Genomic DNA, 19,195 nt, shown 5'->3' with positions numbered 1-19,195 from the left:
TGTACTGCAACATGTCCACCATGCTTTTTTCCTGCTTTCTGCTCTGTTTTCGCATCTTTGCATAAAATCAGAAGGTGGTTGAATAAAAGGGATCTCCAAAATTGTGAAAAAAACCCGAAAATCCCAAAAAAACTCGGAGTCTGAGGATTCTGAGGTTTTTGAGCTTCCATAGGCAGAGACTTGTGGAGTTATGTAGCAGAGGAACCTGATAGTCACTTTAATTTTAAAATGCAGTTAGTTTAGAGGAACAGTAGGAAAAGATGATGGCAATACTGAAATTAGTAAACTTTTTACAGAATAGTTCTGTGTCAATCTATTTTACCCTCTCAGAATTGATGTGGAAGTAAAACGTGTAACTCTTACCACTTCTTGGCTTCTGTGGAAATCATGTTCAGCTGTTACACAGCTGAATCAGAATTAAGTTCTGATAAATACATTTGATATTTCATGTCAGCCTCACGGACACAAAAGCTCTAACTTTATAATCAAGTAAAACTGAAGTATTTCAAATCACAAAACATTTTGATACCAATCAATTTTCTTTGCTTTTTTGTGTCATTATCAGGATACTTACCGAAGACGCCAGATGCAGCGTACCATTACCCGCCAGATGTCTTTTGATTTGACCAAGCTGTTGGTTACAGAGGATTGGTTCAGTGATATCAGCCCCCAGACCATGAGAAGATTGCTAAATATTGTTTCAGTGACAGGTAAGTGTGACATGGTTGTGTACAGTGAACCAGTATTGTGTTTTGACTGCTTGTAGTTACACTCAGACTTTTTAGTGTGTAAACTAAATCTAACAAGTCAGTCCACGTGTTGATTTTGAAAATCTTCCTGAAGCAAACTCTTCTAGAGTGTGAGAAAAGCTTGTAGACCATTCTATGTCTATGAAGAACTTACATAATATTGACTTCAGTTGGGAGGAAAATGATTCTAGTCTACATTTTTAGAAAGTTTTGTATTTTTAAATTTTGAAGTGGGATAAGAAAAATGCATTTTTCATTTTCATAACACTTTGGTGTGAACAAAGCTTGTAGTGATGATATCTGAAAACATAAGCTGTGAGGGAAAACCAGGTATGTATCCTGTTCATTTTTGCTATGGATATTTGGAGTAATTTTTCTCTAAATGATTGTGTGGAAATAACTGGAAAAGGATTTATGGAGGTTTAATAAAATCATGTTTCATGTAGTAAGTGAATAGGGAATGATTATTTACTGTCTTTTCTATTACAGACACTAAAAGGCATTGAGTAGCCCTACAGCTAACTGCTTCAGAAAAAACAAATTGAGTTACTTTTTGCACTGTTTATAGTTAAGAGCATAAATCTGTAACAGATCTAAAATTCTGAGCTAATCTTTTAAATAAATGTGCATTCTCCTGGCTTTGTCATTGCAATTTGTAGTATGAAATGTCTTGTTTTGACAAATTATAGTACAGATATAAAACTATAACAAAATCACAAACTGTTAATTGTAAAATTAAATGAAAAAGAAACCTTGCAAGAACACTTTTAATGCAGTATAATCTGTGGTTACACAGGGTGATTTCATGAACAGCTTCATGAGCAGAGCCTTCAGGCTGTAAGTTATGTGTCATTACCAGTATTGATAAAGCAGTTCTAGAAAATTTGCTAAACTTCAAATGCATCAACTGTAGCCTTAACTTTTTCCGAGTTTTTTTAAATAACCCTTTTTGTAATTTATACCTTACCTTATTAATATAAAACAGTCCTTTCTTTATAGCTCTGAATTTTACTGTATTGGCTATTGAAGTTGGCAGTTGTATGCTTAACTTGTTTTGACCACATTTCGTATGTGAGTGCATAGAAAATCTGTCAGAGTATTCCCATGAATTTCTGTGTTTAGATTGAGAAATTAATGCTGTGTGAAATTCCTTATTGGGTTTTGTTGAAGTAAGTTAAACTTCACCTGTAACAGGATGATGGTAATTAGTGTTTAAGTTGACGGTTTTGGAGAGTCTCATATTCTGACCAGTATTTGCAGGAATTTTTATTAGGTTGTAAAATGATATTTTTAGATGTGACTTGAGATGATTTTGAATTTGCTGAGCTAAAAATATTATAGCAGAAAGTTCACAGATCAGATTCAAGTACTTACATAGCTGTTACTTTGAGGAAAAAAGGGAAAAAAATCCCCTGTGTTTTCTTCCCTCCTTCCCTGTTTTATTAGGTCGTTTATTGAGAGCTAATCAGATCACATTCAATTGGGATAGACTGGCTAGTTGGATCAATCTCACAGAGCAGTGGCCATACAGAACATCATGGCTCATCCTGCATCTTGAAGAGACTGAAGGTGTTCCAGATCAGCTGACTTTAAAAACTATCTATGAGAGGTAGGCATTATTCTGGTAATAGTATGCACTTTCAGTGATTAAAATAGTGATCATTATTAATGATGATTAGAATAACATGCCTTTCAAACAGCTATCACGTTGTAATCTAAAATTTCCACAATCTTACTCTCTTCTGCTAACTTCTGAAATCTTCTAGGTGGCTTTCATTGCTGTTGAATGCACCATATATGAATGAATACTTTGTATTTAAAACAAAGATAACTGTACTGGAATTCTTTCACAGGTAGCTAGCTATGCTTCTGTCTCTTGATATCAAAATTCTCATCTTTACCTTGGCCAAGCTAGAAGTTGGGTTTTTTTCCCATTGTTAATCTGAAGTAAGTTCTGCAGAAGCTGCCCTTACTGATCAAAATCTCTGAAGGTTTCATGCAAGTGTGCCTGGAGCTATGGCAGTGCCATATGCTGCAGTTAAGGAGTGGAAAAATGAAGCATGACTTTCTCCATTTCTGGTACAAATTGCAATCCAACAGAGCTGTCTAGGTATTGCAACTGAGAACAAATGGTCTCTGTATTGCCAATGAGTACAGGACACATGTGTGCTTGTATGAAGGTACTTGTGGGTTGTGACCTGATGACAGTGGGAGGAATGGAAGAAAAGAATGTGACTGAGAGTTGGGCCTATAGGAGAAAAGCAGAATCTGAGAATGAAAGTCAGTGAGAAGAAAGAAGGGTAAGAAATAATTGAGATCAGAGGAAAAGAACAGCTGAGGTAAAGAGGGAAGACTGTGACTGATTGAACAGGTTACCAGAAAATCTAGAGACTTTGCAGGGTCCAGGGGAATGAACTTGGAGAGAAAATTTTGGAAGCGTGCCCTGCACCAAAGTCAAGGAACAGGAGAAGATGAACTGGATGAGAGTCTGGGGTGGGCTGGAAATGGTTGAAGTATTGAGAATGGAATTAGGATTGGATGGCAAAAATGACTGAATGAGTTGTATTAGGAAAGGAAAGTTGAAGTGAGGTTAAGATCTGGACACAGACAGCCCAGAAGGTAAGACAAGAGTGGACTGGATGTGATGAGGCTAAAGATTGAAGACAGACTAAGAGGGCAGGTAGTAGACTGGAATATCTTCTAGCTGGGAGATTGTTTCTGGAAAACCACATTTCAGAGGCAAATAAGTGCATGATTAGAAAACACTTTCCTCTAGAGAATGGATCCCGTTTCTGGATTTTGCATTTCCTCTGTGAGTGTAATGTACCTGTGAAACCAAATATGAAGTAATGGGAACCCGTCTTTCCATTGTGGGTTCACACGACTAGTGTTGCAAACATTTACGTGATCAACTAAGTACAGTAATTCAGAATCATCAGGGATCCCCTCTCCTGTCTTGCTTTTCATTCTTCTCTTTATTTAGATTTGCTGTGTGGCATGTTTCACAATTTTATATTTTTATATCCAACAAACTTATTACAGCTTTTTGATTATTAGCATCTACAGTAATAATCACTTTGGAATGATTAAGTCCAAAGCTGTCTTCAAGAGATAACAATGTTGATATTTTCTGATAAACCAAAGGAGATATTAGAGACCTGCTTTGTAGTCATAAATGAGTACTAATAAATCCAATATTAACTAATGTTAAGTCTGTAGTAAACGAACATGAAAAAAAGGAAAGGACAGTCACAGCTGAATGTGAATGACTTATTTGGGTTCTGTATTGTTTGTTGTTAGTACAGGCCCTTGAGCTGTTGATACGGGTGCCAGCTGGGGTGTATCATGGTTTATTAGTTCAGGTGTGGAGGATGTTGAACACTCTGGCTATGTTGTTGTGCCTCTTTCTGTGCAGGTTGTGTTTGGAAGTAATACAGCCACTTGAGTAGACTGACAGGTCGTAACTGACAGTTATAAGTGTATAGATAATTTTTAGTATATAAAACTAGAATACATAATGTGAAGAAACAGTGAAGAACCCTGTACCATATGTTGGAAAAGGGAAGGTGGTGATCTTCTAAGTAAAGCTGTTTGTATTCTACCTAGAATGCCAGGAAAACGAGGAAAAAGAAAATAGAACCAATATTGTGGATTCTCTCTTTAGCAAAAAATACCAGCAGGATTATTTGATATTAAAATGATAAAGCTACAAGACCTACTTTCTTGGACTACTTAACAGTTAAAAAAAAGTTTCCTAATAATAATGTTGCTGTGTGCTCAGGAGGAGAATTGATGTCTCAGCCACTTCTGTTTAACCTGTGTAAGGAACTAAAGATATAACTCTACTAAAGTATTGACAAAGCTGAGATCTCATCTGTCTGGTGATTTGGGTGATCATCTTTACCGTATACTGAATATGAAAAGATCAGTGAACTGTGGAATTATCTAGAGCTCTAAAAATTATTTTATCCAAAATAATCCTTTCTGTGTCATTGTTACTGTTTTTATCTACAACTGTTTGAAGTGCCTTGGCTAAAATGTCTGTTTCCATATAATTTTAAAGTTAGTTCCTCTTTTAGAACTTCAGTTTCTATTTTCTAACTTTTACTAGTTTATAGAGCAGTTTTCCCATTTGGAGTCTCATGAATAGATACAAGATTTTGATAATTCTGCAGCTTGTTCCTGTGCTGAGTTTGTGTTACTTCTTTCATGCCTTTTCATCTGCAAGGTTTTTGTTTTTTTCTAATATTTTGATACTTTAGAGCAGGAGCAAGAGCGTAATTTTCCTAAAACTGAATAGTTTGTATTAAACTACTTTTTATTGTGACAATGCAAAGTCTTTGGTTTTGCCACTTCAGCGTCTCCCTTGGATGAAAGTAATCTTGTAGGTTCTGTGTTAAGTGTAGGAGTTTCACACTTGATCACATTCTCTGTATACGGAAAATGCTTTGATATTATAGTTGCTTTTCCAGCATTTAAAATATCCTGTGTTAAAAAGCTTTTGAATCACCAGTGTTACCTTGCAGTGAGAACTCTCTGCTGCTGACTGTGTGGGGCCGAGGGTTAGCACAGTGGGCTGGTCTGTTACAGCTCCCTTGGGCTGACGAGTTACAGTAGATAATTCGTGTGTGCACTGAGGGTATGACTGACAGGCGGTAATGAGCCCCGCGTTGTGTCCCTGCTGTGTCCCGGGTTGTGCCCGGCCCCCCTCCCAGCGCCGCTGCCGCCGTCGGAGCTGCGGCCGAGCGGGGCGCGTTCCCCGCCTGCGGCGCGGGGCGGTGCCGGCAGGTGGCGCTGGCGGAGCGCCCGCCGAGCCCCGGCCCCGCCGCTCCCGACCCGCTCCGCGCATCCCGCGCTCCCCTTCAGCTCCAGAATTTAATTTTGCAGACTGTATTTGCAAACCGTAATAAAGGAGAGGGCCATTTTCTGTCACATCTCAGTGATAGCTGTTGTAGTTGCAAAGAATGCAATAGGAAAACTAAACTAAGACAACTGAAAGCTGCTCTACAACTATTTGGCAGAGTTTGTGCGATGCTGGACTAGTCACCTGTATAGTACGTTTCGCTTGGACACTACTTGTGCCTCTGTGGGGAGATGGCATACAACGTATGGTTCTGTAGGCTGATATTAAGTGCTCAGGGTTTGCAGCTATTTCTGGAGCTACTGGGAGCTCTGCTTTCAGTTGGTGGAGTACTCTGAAAAAAATGGATATCTCAGTTTGGTAACTAACCACATACAACTATATCTCAGTGCTTCAATTTGTCTTTAAGGAAAAAGCTAACTAATATATTCTTATTGTGAAAAATTGTTGGGGAAAATAAATTTATGGTTTTCTGCAGATGCTGTGAAGAATGTGAATATTGATGAGTATGAAAACAGTTCTGTCAGGAAAAGTGTATCTTCACTGTATCATACTATGCAGATGTGGAAAAACCTACTGAATGTTACACTGGCAACTTTTCCCCTGGGTTTTTAAAAAATATAAAAAAGACTACCAAAGCAATACCCCAAAGAAAATTAGACTTGGATTTTTGGCACAGGCATACCTTTATGAATCTTTATGAATTGGAGTCACCTCTCTTACACTAACAAGTAGAATGTTGCTATGCTGTAATTCTTTCATAGAGGGGAACAATCCCATGCTTTGTATCTGTGACAAATTTTGAAATTAAAACAATGTTGCATCTGCATTGTTGGCTTTCAGTCTGTATTCTCAAAAAGAATGCCTTTACTCTTTTTACTTCCTTAAGCGAGCTTGCCATGTCGTCTCACTTCTATCCTCCCACCTCCAGCCTTTCTCGCTCTCTGCTGGTCTGGATCTTTCCTTGATCTAGTTTTCCAGCTGGTACACTTATTAGTACCAGTATTTATTCCTCTGGGTTTGTCTGTTGCCTTTTCAAGTCATCTCTCATCATTAGGACTTTCATATAGTCTCTTCCTTACCAGGTTAAACTCTAAATTCTGAGTTTGTCTGTTGTGTTCTCCTTCCCCTTTTGTGTTTGGTTCCCTTGCGGTCGAGCCCACTATTGTCATTTCCAGCCTCTCCATCCTGGTTTGGTTTAATTATCTTTGCCATTTTATTTACAGTTGTGACATATAATTAATATTCCTCTACGTTTATGTTGTGCTCCTCCATGTTGCTGTACAGAGTCTTCCTAATGTCAGTTAAACCGAAGTGGTCTGCAGAAGTTGCAAAAGGCAAATTTTTAGAGCTCTGAAGTGGAATAAAATAATGGGCTTTCTGCAAATGATTTTATAAGAGAATTAAGTTGTCAGATTAAAGCAAGTTTCTGTTGAATGTGTGCAACTGAGATTTCTCAGACTTGTAAATTAGCCAGCCATGGGAATGTGCTCTCTTGTGAAGACAAATGAAACATCCATAACACCAGAATAAATGACAGTGCCCGATATAAATAAATTATATCCTGGGAAAAATCCTTGTGGCTTTTGTAGAAGGAAGATATGTTTCAAGAAACTGAATTCTTAACAGTCAATGAACATATGAAGAAAGCAATGAAATATTTTGAAATTTAAGAAATTTTAAGCAAGATCTTGATCTAAGAACATCTAAATGTGTTAAGATTTAAGACAGTGCTAGGTAAGATTGCCTCAGGAAAACAAAAGAATGAAGCAAAAAATAGGAGTATGTGTCTTGTGAGAAACTTACAGGTAAGGTTTCCAAAGATAAGTCTTATGTTCTTGGACATGCCTGTAAATGATCTGACAGAGGGGGGAGATACAGTGGGGGAATATAACCAGGATGACTATTTCACACAGAGTTGTGGAAGTAGTTATCAGTAAGTTGCAGATCAAAGTCATTGTTGATATAGGTATATACATACTGGAGAAAATACTCTCATCTATAATCCTGCTAATGCAGTAAGGGGCTGTAAATCTGCACTGAGGAAAGGAATTCATGAATTGTTGCTGATTTCTCTGAAAAATGTTCGTTGCCTCTCAACAGTCAGAAAATGAAACAGTCTTTAGGAGTTCCTAGCAAAGCAATGGAAAGAAGGAATGTGTTGTATTATAAAAATCTGTGATTTTTCTAAATTTCAAGCACCAGAGTTTCTAGTCATCACATTTTAAAAAGGTTGAACCAAAGTAGAAAAGATATTTAAGAGACTGAGGAAAGCTCTAGTCTCACATCAGATTTTGCTGTGAATATCATCACTGTCCTATTTCCTATGCAGTGACAAGTTCCCAGTTTTGCTTGAATACTTTCTCCTTTCTTCTCAAGTCTCCCTCAGTCTAAGACATTTGACTAATTCATTTCTTTTCCCTAAAAGCCTTAGATTTTCACTTCAGTTTGAGGCTCTGAGTTTTGGTCATCTTTGTTTCTTGATGTTTTCTACTGCTTAAGGGTGAAGATGTCAGAGATTTGATATTGCCACCTTGTTGATTAAAAGCCATGCTATTAAAGCTGTTCTATGGGAAGGAACGTCTTCCCAGTCCCTTTCCATATTAAGTTGACTCACTAAGATAATCTGCTGAACACATTTTATCTCTTTGTATCCCTCTTATCAGAGCAGAAATCAAATTCTGCAGTACTTTGTCAATTGAAAGATGTTCCTAGAAAACACTAAACTGATTCTGTAACCCTATTGCCTGTAAGCTTTTTTTACTTCTGAAATCTGGAGATGTTAGGGAGTGTTTCTGCATCTATGAGCTAACCAGTTCTCTTTAAATATGGCCGATTTACCAGTTGGTCACTTCTTAGGGCTGTTAGTAGCTGAACTGTAAGGTTTGTACAGCTGAAAGTGAAACCTCAGGCGCACGTGTGCCTCTTGAGTTCAGGAATGCATTTCAAAATGTGACTGGCTAAATTTGTAAGCACTTGAAAAACTATGGATGGGCTGAATTTTTACCCCTGAAGTTCGTGAAACATCAGTGGTTCTACTAGTGTGAATGTCCAGAATTGCTGTAGGTTACCTTGCATCTAGAGCCTATTCAGGCACAATGAGAGTCAGTAGCTGAAGCCCTTAAAAAGCCTGGGCAAATACATGGGGTTTGAGCACGTTTGCAGCAGGAGATAAAAATCAGATTCAGCATAAAGCACAGCAGCAAAGGCTACTTCAATTGGAAGAGAAATGTGTTTAAATTAGTTAAACCAAGTGCTGAGGCAGGTTGTGTGGCAAATTGCAGGAACCTTCTGGTCCTGGTGAACATAATATGTTGTCCAGGCAGACAAGGGCACTATAGGAAAGTTCCATTTGACCTTTGAAAAGAAAATGGCAAGGAACACACTGGAGGTTACCAGAGCAATTAAATGGCCTACTCGTTATGGAAGGCCCCTTGGAAAGAAAAATGTCAGTATGAAGTTGATAATAATCCATGAGAATTTTCTCATGGTCATATGTGGGTATGAGACATAGGTAGAACAGTCACCCAGGAATTAGGTAGATCTATGGTAATTATTGTCCTCTCTCTCATGGGGTTAGGATCTAGATTCTGTATCTTTCTGAATGTAATTCTAGCTATCACCTGCTGAAACTGGTGATGAAATGTAAGGCTGGTATAGCTAAGAAAATAGTCCTAAGAGAGACCATGATGCACTGTCTCACTCTTTAAAGATACTGGGGAGGAGTGGATGCTTATCCCCAGAACTGAATTTATGGTTTGTTTAATGATACATAATTCAGGTATTCACACAACCTTCTATTCAAATACTTCCTACTGGCTGCTTTTGATGTTAGTCTACTTGTTGGGCTTGATGTCACGAGCGACAGTCCTACCTGTCATTCTTTGCCCACACTTTCACAAAACTGGGATATTAAGGCAGGGCTTATCAATTCTTTGTGAGGATATTGCAAATAGCTGCTGGTCTCTGAATTTCTGTGACTATTCTTACATATTTATTAAAAATATTAGAACAGAAGAGCTTGGCTCAGGATAGAAGAAACTCTCAAGAACCATCTGTTCAGATTAGGATCTCCACCCTTACTTAATCTCCTTGAAAATATGCCTTTTGGGAAGCTGAAGCAAACTATGAAAATAAAGAATCTTAACTTTTTGATTTTGAAAAAAAGAGAGAGATTTTCCAGAATGAGAAAATAGTTATACTTTTCTCAGAATTGTAACTAACCATTATTTAAAATTTAGCAACATATAATAATCCATCACTTGGCTTAAATTAACCTCTGAGATAAAGTCTTTGTGCACATATGTATGCATGCCTACCTATGATGGATGGCAAATTGGATGGCAATACGATGTGCCAAGGCAGAACATACCAAATTTAGAAGAATAGCATAGCAGCTTTTTTTTATTCAGGATTCTTTTTTTTTGGCGGGGGGTGATGGGGTGGAGGAGGGCGGGGTGGGAGAACTGAGGGATCTAAGTCAGCCATAGCTCATGTCTTAGTTTTTTTAATGCTTTTGCAACTCTTACACCATTCCAAGGGATAATTTGTGGAAGACATCTGCTCTGTCTCCTTTATCAGTAATGGAAAGTATTGTTGTATTTTAGTTTCTTAAGTTCTAGTCCAGTTTCAGCACTGGTATATGATTTTTCTTGGTTTTTTTTCCAGTCTTTACTGAAGTTATCCCGTTTTGAAATCAGCCACAGAAAAAGTTTCTAGTAATGGTAACCAGAGAAATACTTAATTTCAGGTTACTAGATAACTCATCCTCTATTTTTCTTTTCTTTTTTTTCCTATTTTTTCTTTTTTCCTTCTTTCTTAAACTGGTAAAAACTAACTTAGTTATAGGTGAAACAGCACTTGATTACTGTAGATTGGGAGTTCTATAGCGGAGTTTCATTGGTGTTGTGTTTTACTGACAGGTTCAGATCTCGTGTGATACACCTGTGTGAATCAAATTAAGAAGTCACTTAGGTTAAAACTGTTTCACATACAGTGGAATATTCCTACTTCATTGTTTACTGCTTCAATTTAAGAAAATATATTTACAATTTACTAGAAATACCACCAAGATATAAATAATATAAAATTATTTTATTAAAGAAATTGATTTCATAAAAAAAGTAGTATTCTGTAGCACTAGTAGTAAAATTTATTTTTCTCCATATAAAGGCTCATTTATTTTTATAGCAATTTGATGACACATCTGCTTGCTTTATTTAGCTGAAAAGAAAATGTTGGTTCTTGGTGTTTTGTAAAATTGCTTTGTTAAATTATTTTCGAAATCGCTCAACTTTTAACAAATGACATTTGATACTAACATTGGAAAGCAATTTCAGCTAATTAAGTAGATCCTTCTATAAACCATTGGAACATTAAGATGACAAACTGTTCATTCAGGATTATTTTAATTGGTACAATTATTGTAATTTTGTTGCAATTATGTGTTGAGCTAAAAGCTTTTGTTTAAATCATTTGAGGGTTTTTTTGTTAATATACATAAGTAAGAAAAGAAGTAAAATAAAAACCAAAGATAAGCATTATCTGTCTACTTTTTCATTACAGTGCCTTAGACAAGTATCTATTGAATTATTCTTTTATAAAAGTGTGTTACATGTTTTCAGCACATCTCTAGCAATGTTAAAATTGAGCAAGATCATTTGAAATGTAACTTTTCTGGAAGGTTATGATGTTAATTCCAGTTTTGACACTGTTTAAATGCCTTTTAATAAAAAGGGTGAAATGAACTTTTGAGGGATTTGTGAGTTACTTAATGCCTATTGATGTATTAATTTAAGAAGTGTAGCTATTTAGTGATTATAGAAATTAAAAATGAAAAAGCTATGAAAGGTGCCACATTCATCACTCTGATTATAATGTTCTCTGCAATCATCTTTGCCCAGGCCAGTTTTAAATAAATCACTTCCTTTAAGCAGACAATTTAGTATTCTTGTGGACCTCACAGTGAGGCATTACTTCTAAAATATTTAACCTGCTTTTTGTTTTTCTGTTTCCTTTTATTGCCTCCTACTTAAAAAGCAGGGCACATGGAAGTTATTATGTTTCTTACTGTGCTAATAGTGTAGGCTCAGTGTTAAAAGTCAGTGTACCGGTTGAGTAGTAGATGGTTGATGCCCAAACTGTCTCCTAAATAGGTTTATATGAGGCAGGGCTAAAAGAAATAAAGTACTAGGGGATATGACAAGTAGTTGTGGAAGTAGGACATGGAAGTTCAGATGAGAAGGTAGTAGGGAGAGAAAAAGGACTGGAACAAAAGCTGATAAAAACAAGAAAGGGGAATATTTTTACCTTTTTTTTAATTTACCTGTGTAATATAAAATAATAAGTCATATTTTAAAAATACTTTCCAGATAAGTTTAGATGTTGCCAGAATAGTTAATATGCATTAAATGACATCTGTCAAAAATGTTCCTCTGTATATTTCAAATCCCTCCAAGCACCACTGATTGATACTTGTTTAAGGTAAAATACAGAAGGCTTAATTTTAACACCATTATGTCAGGGAAGAAAATTTTTATTTTAAACCCGTGTAAGTCAATTCCTGAGACTTCTTTACTTTTGGGGGAATCAATCAAGTTGGGAAATAAAATTGGAGAGAATGGCCTTTTGTGCCTCTTGAAATTTTTGTCAAGCAGAAGGTTTATTTCAAAACCTGATGACATGGGAAAATGTTGTGAGGTGAGACGATTAGCTGGAAATGCAAGGGCAAGATAAGGAGCAGATCAGGTAATCCAAATGCTGTATAAAGGATGTAGTGTGCCTGTGGTTCTGTTTGACTTAGATCTCAGTTATTAACCTTAAAGTTAATGTAGTTTAGCAGTTGTACTTTTTTGCCTTTCATTTCCGAATAGCATTTGTAACAGATTGACAGATCAGTCTTTGACTTTGAGAAGTGGAACTCATGCTTCTGTGAGTGAAGTTTTTGCTGTGGATTTTTGGAGGAGGAGTGTTCTTTTGCCTGAGGTTTAACTGTATCCCGTGGTGTAGCCCCAGAAAAGAGTCCTGTGCTGCAGACTGGGGTGAATCATGACCATTTGTGATGCTAGAGGACCTGCAAATATTTGCTGGATTTCTGAATTCCTACAGGTGAAGGTACTGACTAAAAGAATCCCTGCATAAAGCCATATGGTAGCTTTGTAGCTGATGTTCAGTGATGAATATACCAAAACCACATTAAAACAATATTCTTGTAATTCACTTGTGTGAGTGATCTTGTTGGACTTGTTAGTTAGTGATACAAAATTACTTTTTTGGTTACAGACCAGCTTTGAGCAATCTTAGATTCTTCTGTGCTACTGTGTTTCACTGCTTTTCCATCTCTGTAATAAGTATAATAATTTTTTTTTAATTCTTTTGCCTTTTGTAATTCAAATAGCACTGCAAAGCTGTGAATGAATCTGGGCATTTGTAAACTTCATGAACACTTTTTTTTTTAATTATAGAGTACCAGTGCAGGATGTGTTCTGGAAAGTTGTATTAAAAATAGAGCTTTTTAATGTGGCTTAGTGACAGTGCATGATACTGAATGTGGGAGATTAGTTTAGTAAATATCAATCTTTTAAGGATGAAATTGGTTTTTTCTCTCTGAAACGATTAAAAGGAGGGGTGCTTTATCTGCTGGTATTTGAATTGGATAGAATCACTTTTGCAAAGCAAGCTTTCCTGAACACCTATGGTAATAGGAGTTTTTAAATAGCTATTGCATCTGTTCACTGAAGTCTCTTCTGCTTAATATGCTCTGAGGGGGTTTGAATTTTTGTCTAGATAGATATATCAAACTATAGCTTTCTCTTTTTTTGATCTTACTAAGATAAAGCATTTATTCCCTATGTTTTAGTATTGAGTGTGTTATGGACTTTTAATTCCTGTCTTTATACAAGTGTGCTTATAAGTGAATGTTCTTCTTTGGTGTCCAAATGACCTGTTGCAAATTTCAGTTTGAAGGAATGTTTACAGCACTGCTCTTGATATGTTGATAGTACTGCAAATTTCCTGGAGTGTTTTGTGTGAGAGCTTTTAACACTGTCACTATACTGACCAAATATGAGAAGAATAGGATAAATAACTTCAGAGCAAAGCATTATATTAGTAGCATTTGTCTATTTATTGTATTTCTCTGTATCAAACCTCTAGAAAAAGTGGGGGGTTGTCATTTTTAATGAGAAGTTATTTCATTATTTTAAGCAACGTTTTACACTGTATTGAGAGAAAAATTTTAAAAGCACATGATCGATAAAACATGCTATGCCTTCAAGCACGTGTTCTTTTGCTCTATCTATTATTTAATAGCAATTAATTAAGTCTGTTGCTTTTTATGGAGTTAAAAAGTTAAATGACTCTTCTCACTTGCGGTGAAGTCAACCTTCCACCTGTCTGGGAACAGGAGGTCAGGCTTCTCCATGAGAGAAGGCGAGCTGGGAGCTGAGGAGAACAGCAGGGCAGGCAGGGCATTGTCCTCATGATCAAGGAGTGCAGTCCCACAGTAGCCAAACAGGAAAATCAGAGCAAGTTCAGTGACAGTAACCAGAGACAGAAAACAGCCCAGTTGGTCTGTTAGCCACAAGGCACATTTTAGGCCAAGGCAGGAATTTAGGTCAGTGGGTCAAGGCTGAGACTGAAGGTACATAGATTAAGCTCAGGCGAGGACCAAGGGCAAAGGCCTGAGCTTTAAAACTATTCTTAACTCAGGCAAGGGAGCCCTCCAGTGAAGTTTCTCGCAGCTCGTGTTACCACAGTCAGATCCCAGGTCACTCGGCTGCTCTGTGTCAGAGCCGGCCTTGAGCACAGGCCCCAAAACCCCTGGCTGGGGGGGAAGAGCCTGTTGGCACATGCCAGGGCCTGACATGACCGATGGTATAGGCAGTGTGGGCACAGTGCAGCCTCAAGTGCAGATGGAGGTAGTTGATGCTGTTGCCATTTTACCACCACCTGGTTGGGTCGTGAAGCAGCTGGTGAATAGATAAGCAATGTCATGTGTAGCCCATGCTATGCTGGCAACATTCAGTGCTGGACACACTGTTGGACCATGATGGTTATTCTCCAAGTCAGTCATGGAAGTGCAAGATGAATATAACTAGAAAAAATTTGATTCAAATTTACAGTCTCTTGAATGGAAGACAGGATTATGTACCTCTGTGTACTTATAGTAAATTATCTGTATATGAGGAAAAAGCCAGAAATAATCCATCATTGTTGGAATATAACTTAATCCACAACGAAAGCAGTTTTTAATTTAAGAAATGCAGAATAGTGGAATGAATTTTTAAGGTTCACTTCTGTCAATGTAATGCTCTGTTTTGGCCTAATTCCTTTTAAGTTCAAGTAGTTTCTTTGGAAACAGACACTCTGTAACACTGACAGTTTTTGATGTTTCTGATTTAAAAAGTAATTCTTTTGCCTCAGGAATCTAGCCCCAAAATGAGAAATAGGGTGTTCACAGTGCTTTTATTTTTAGATCTGCATGCTTATGTTTTAGAAAAAGTAACTCCTAAAGTGCTTTACATGCTAACCTTTTATTTTTATCTGAGAAGTACAGGCACGTATGGTTTTTTGTGGCTCTTTGCCAAAAGATTATCATTTACATAAATATTTCTTTCAAAGGCGTAGGTTTAAGACATGGAGCTCAGAGGTTAGAATAGAGACTTCAATCTGCACGCCAGCAGTGGGCTATTGGCTTCTGAACAGTAGCTTTGTTCATCGTATTCGGAACACTGTTCGCATTCAGACTTAAGTAGAGCTGGCATTAAAATTCAGCTAATTTGTTTCATGTGATCATCAGCTGTGTGTTTATTTAAATCTATGTCACATTCTCTTTTGGCTTTTTATTTTGTAGATTTAAGTGTTGAAGTAGGCCACTCTTTAACTCTTCGGTCCCTGACTTAAAAAGTGACTTAATTTTTACTTTGCCAGTGCTGAACTCTTATCTAGAATACTCACAGTAAATCTATGTAACTAATGTATATAAATAAAGCATACATTAGTGATTTTGCTTTTTTTACGTTTCTGTTCTTAGATTGAAAACATACACGTGTTCAGTCAGTTTAATTATAGTTTTATGTAAGGCAAAATAGAAAAACCTAAAGTAGTAGCTAAAAATTAGTGTAAAATATTCAATTCTCAGATTCTGTGGAGTGTACAAGTTTTACTTTGATACTCCCAATGTTCTTATTTTTTCCTTTTAACCATTCACTCCTTGAGGTTAGGACTACTTTTAGCTTCTACTAGATTTCTTTAAACACTGCCACAGAATGAACTGTTCTCATTATTTGAAACTGTAACCTACTTCTGGATGTCAAGTTTGGCTTCTTATAAAACCACCTTTTATTCTCTTAAGGCTGGAACCTGTGAAGCCTTACATGCATTGAAATTCCCCAAAGTGGATAATCCCACTGCCATCCAGACAACATCTCATAACGATTAGAGGATCAGAACCTTTGTTAGAATAGGCTACACTTGCTTTTATGCTTTATATTTGTTACATTTTTCCTGTGCTGTAGAAGTAACTTCTCACTATGAATGAAGTTATTCACAGACACTGTTTATGACAGCATGGTATGGCAGTATCCTCCATCTGTTAGGTATGTGGTCCATTCAGTTGTTTTCTGGTAAAATTTATAGGAATTTGTTAATTCTACTTTTAGTATATAGCAAGACTATCCTGAAAGATCAAACTGAAAAATTAACACACAGTTGAAATACATTTTTTTAATGTGAAAGAGGTTGCTCTTCAAGCATCTAGCATTGATCCTCAATTCTTTTATTTCTCTTAACATTAATGCTAAGTGTTCTGTGTAAATCAGCCACTGTTGTCTCTGGAAAAATCCCATGGTACATAAAATTTACCTTTTATGGAAGTTCTAAAAATAAAGATATAAAAAAAGATTGTTGCTTTTAAAAAACAATTAAATTGTGAAATAAGGTAAGATTGTTCAGCTAATGATAGACTTAGTTCATTAGGTCTATTAAAAATACAATTCAATTACAACCAGTTGGGCGGTTCTTTTAAGTGTTGCATTTTTTTCTCTTCATAGACACAAATGTGAATTTATCTAATGTAAGAGATTTCTGGTTGTACTGATAAGTTACTGGGTGTGCATGAGGGCTCCTCCCTTCCCATCCATGCATCAGTGCACTCCCCCATGACAGCACTGGTATTTGCCTTAGCTGTTTTAACTGTCCTGTAATCAGAGAAAACTCTTACACTTTCTTTGTGCTATGCCAACTTCTTTTCGACAAGTTACAGCAGCTCATAGAACAGTCAACATATCTATGCTGTCACCCTTTTTCACGGCACTGTAGTCATAATATGTCTTTGGAAGAAGCCACTAACTACTGAGATACATAATTTGTATTTGTATAAGGTTTTTTATCTTTATGTATTTTTTCTCACAATTTTTTCTGTTTTTCCTTTACCTACAATGTGATTACTTCACTAGTATCCGTGTAGAGTGCTGTCACAGTCACTTTATAGCCATTACTGTAACAGTGTTCACCATTCTCAGTGCATTCTTTCACTGTTTCCATTTTTATTATACTGGGGGTGAGAAACATTTTTTCATCTTAGTAATCTTTAGATTATCATTTCTCATTTGATATTAGATGAGATCTTGGTACTATGAGATAAGATACCAAATAAGATAGGTCCATCTGACCTACTATCACCTGATTGCATTTAGTAGGAGCTTCTCATAAACTTCCACAAGACTAACATTTAATCCTTCTCCTTGTTCCTTCCTGAAACTCCCCTTTACTCAAGTGCTTACAAAACCCCCACTGTTGCTTGACAATAGTCATAATGCATAAACAGTCCCTTACTTTGATCATGTCTCATGGTTTTGTTGTTATCCTTTGTGGCTTCCTTTCTTAGAAGGTGAACTACTTGAAAGCAGGTGGTTGTTTTCCCACTTTACCAGGGATGCACAGTTGAATTTTGATCAACATTAAAGATGCCTGAGTGTTCTGTTACAAAAGGTGTTTAGTTTAAAATGAGATTTTTTAACAGTGGACTTTCTGATTTGGGTATAGGAATTTGAATAGATGTTTGAGGTTAACATTGACTAATGTTAACTTCCCCTGACTTTGGATTTGTTTTTACTGATCTGTAAATTCTAGATCTGATTTTTGTCTTCTGTATGGCTTCTTAGACATTTCTCTGAAGAATACAATTAGATCAGATTGTTTAGCAGTTTGAGGTTTTTTGCATATCAGAAAATGTTACATTAAACCTTCTGCAGACAGTGCAGTTCTTTATGGGTTCTCTTATTTTACAGAGAACAGGGAGAATGGATGCAAGTGTATTAGTATTTCACCCTAAAATATCACTATGTAAACAGAAGTCATACTCTAATAAATATGGCTTATGATTTATCTAATTTCACCCTCCCAGAATTTCAAAGAATATTCCTACAACTAAAGATGTTGAACCTCTACTTGAAATTGATGCAGATATACGGAACTTTGAAGTGTTTTTATCCTCAGAACACCTGTTCTTGTGCACGTGATGTAAGAACCTTTTACCTGTACTGTGAACTTGGATCCCAAACTGCGCGAAATCATTGCAGGTATGTTTCAATAAATGGAAAATGACAATTCTATTATTTATTTTCATTTTAAGGTACAGCTGCTTTGCATGTTAACCCAGAATACTGATTTGTTTCATCAAATCAGACCTTCAGATTGGTCCTGAGTTGGACTTCACTGATTTGGCATCACTGATTTGACGCCATTCTGTTTCACTTACTAGCTTTGCTGTAATGGCCAGATCATACTAGATTAAAGCCTCTGTGTTTGGGAGGGGAGAGGCCTGCTGTTCTTGCTTTGGGGACTGCTTTAGCAGATGGAGGAAAGCCATTCCCTCTTGTCCTGTCACTACATGTCCTTATAAATAGTCTCTGTCTTTCTTGTGGGCTCCTATCAGTACTGGAGGCTGCAGTTACATCCACCCTAAGCCTTCTCTTTCCAGGCTGAACAACCCAATTCTCTCAGCCTTCCTCACAGGAGAGGTGCTCCAGCCCTCTGATCATCTTGGTGGCCTAGTCTGGACCTCACTCCAACAGGTCAATGTCCTTCCTGTGCGGGGGACCCCGAGCTGATGCAGAACTCCAGGAGGGTCTCACCAGGATGTGTTTGGCTTTCTGGGCTGCAAGCGTCATATTGCTAGCTCATGTCCAGCCTCTCATCCACCAGCACCCCCAAGTCTTTCTTGGCAGGGCTGCTCCTTGGTCTGTCCATCCTCCAGCCTGTTATTGATATTGGGGGTTACTTGACTCAGGTGCAGCACCTTGCATGAGGTCTTATTAAACTTCATGAGATTCCTGTAGGTTTGTCAGGTCCCCTCTGGATGACATCCCATCCCTCAGGTGTGTTAACGGCACCACTCAGCTTGGTGTCATCTGCAAATTTGCTGAGGGTGCACTCAATCCCTGAGGGACACGACTCATCACTGATGTCCATTGTGACTCTGAGCCATTGACCACTACCCTCTGGATGTGAGTGTCCACCCGATTCTTATCCATCTAAAAATCCAACCATCAAATCCGTTTTCTCTCCAGGTTTAAAGAGAAGC

At 37.2% G+C, this 19,195-nt stretch overlaps 1 protein-coding gene across 1 annotated transcript in view; it reads left to right on the top strand.

The window, feature by feature from the left end:
- KIDINS220 (kinase D interacting substrate 220) overlaps positions 1 to 19,195 on the top strand; it is a 76,301-nt gene that overhangs the window by 35,124 nt on the left and 21,982 nt on the right. Inside the window, 4 exon segments of the mRNA XM_032682337.1 lie at positions 566 to 710; positions 2,196 to 2,358; positions 18,017 to 18,102; positions 18,105 to 18,191. Coding sequence (XP_032538228.1) covers positions 566 to 710; positions 2,196 to 2,358; positions 18,017 to 18,102; positions 18,105 to 18,191 — 481 coding nt within the window.

This window comes from Chiroxiphia lanceolata, chromosome 3 (assembly GCF_009829145.1).
Source record: "Chiroxiphia lanceolata isolate bChiLan1 chromosome 3, bChiLan1.pri, whole genome shotgun sequence".
NCBI classification, from domain to species: Eukaryota; Metazoa; Chordata; class Aves; order Passeriformes; family Pipridae; genus Chiroxiphia; species Chiroxiphia lanceolata.
The sequence above is the reverse complement of the archived record's forward strand: the minus strand, read 5'-3'. Positions and strand labels throughout refer to the sequence as shown.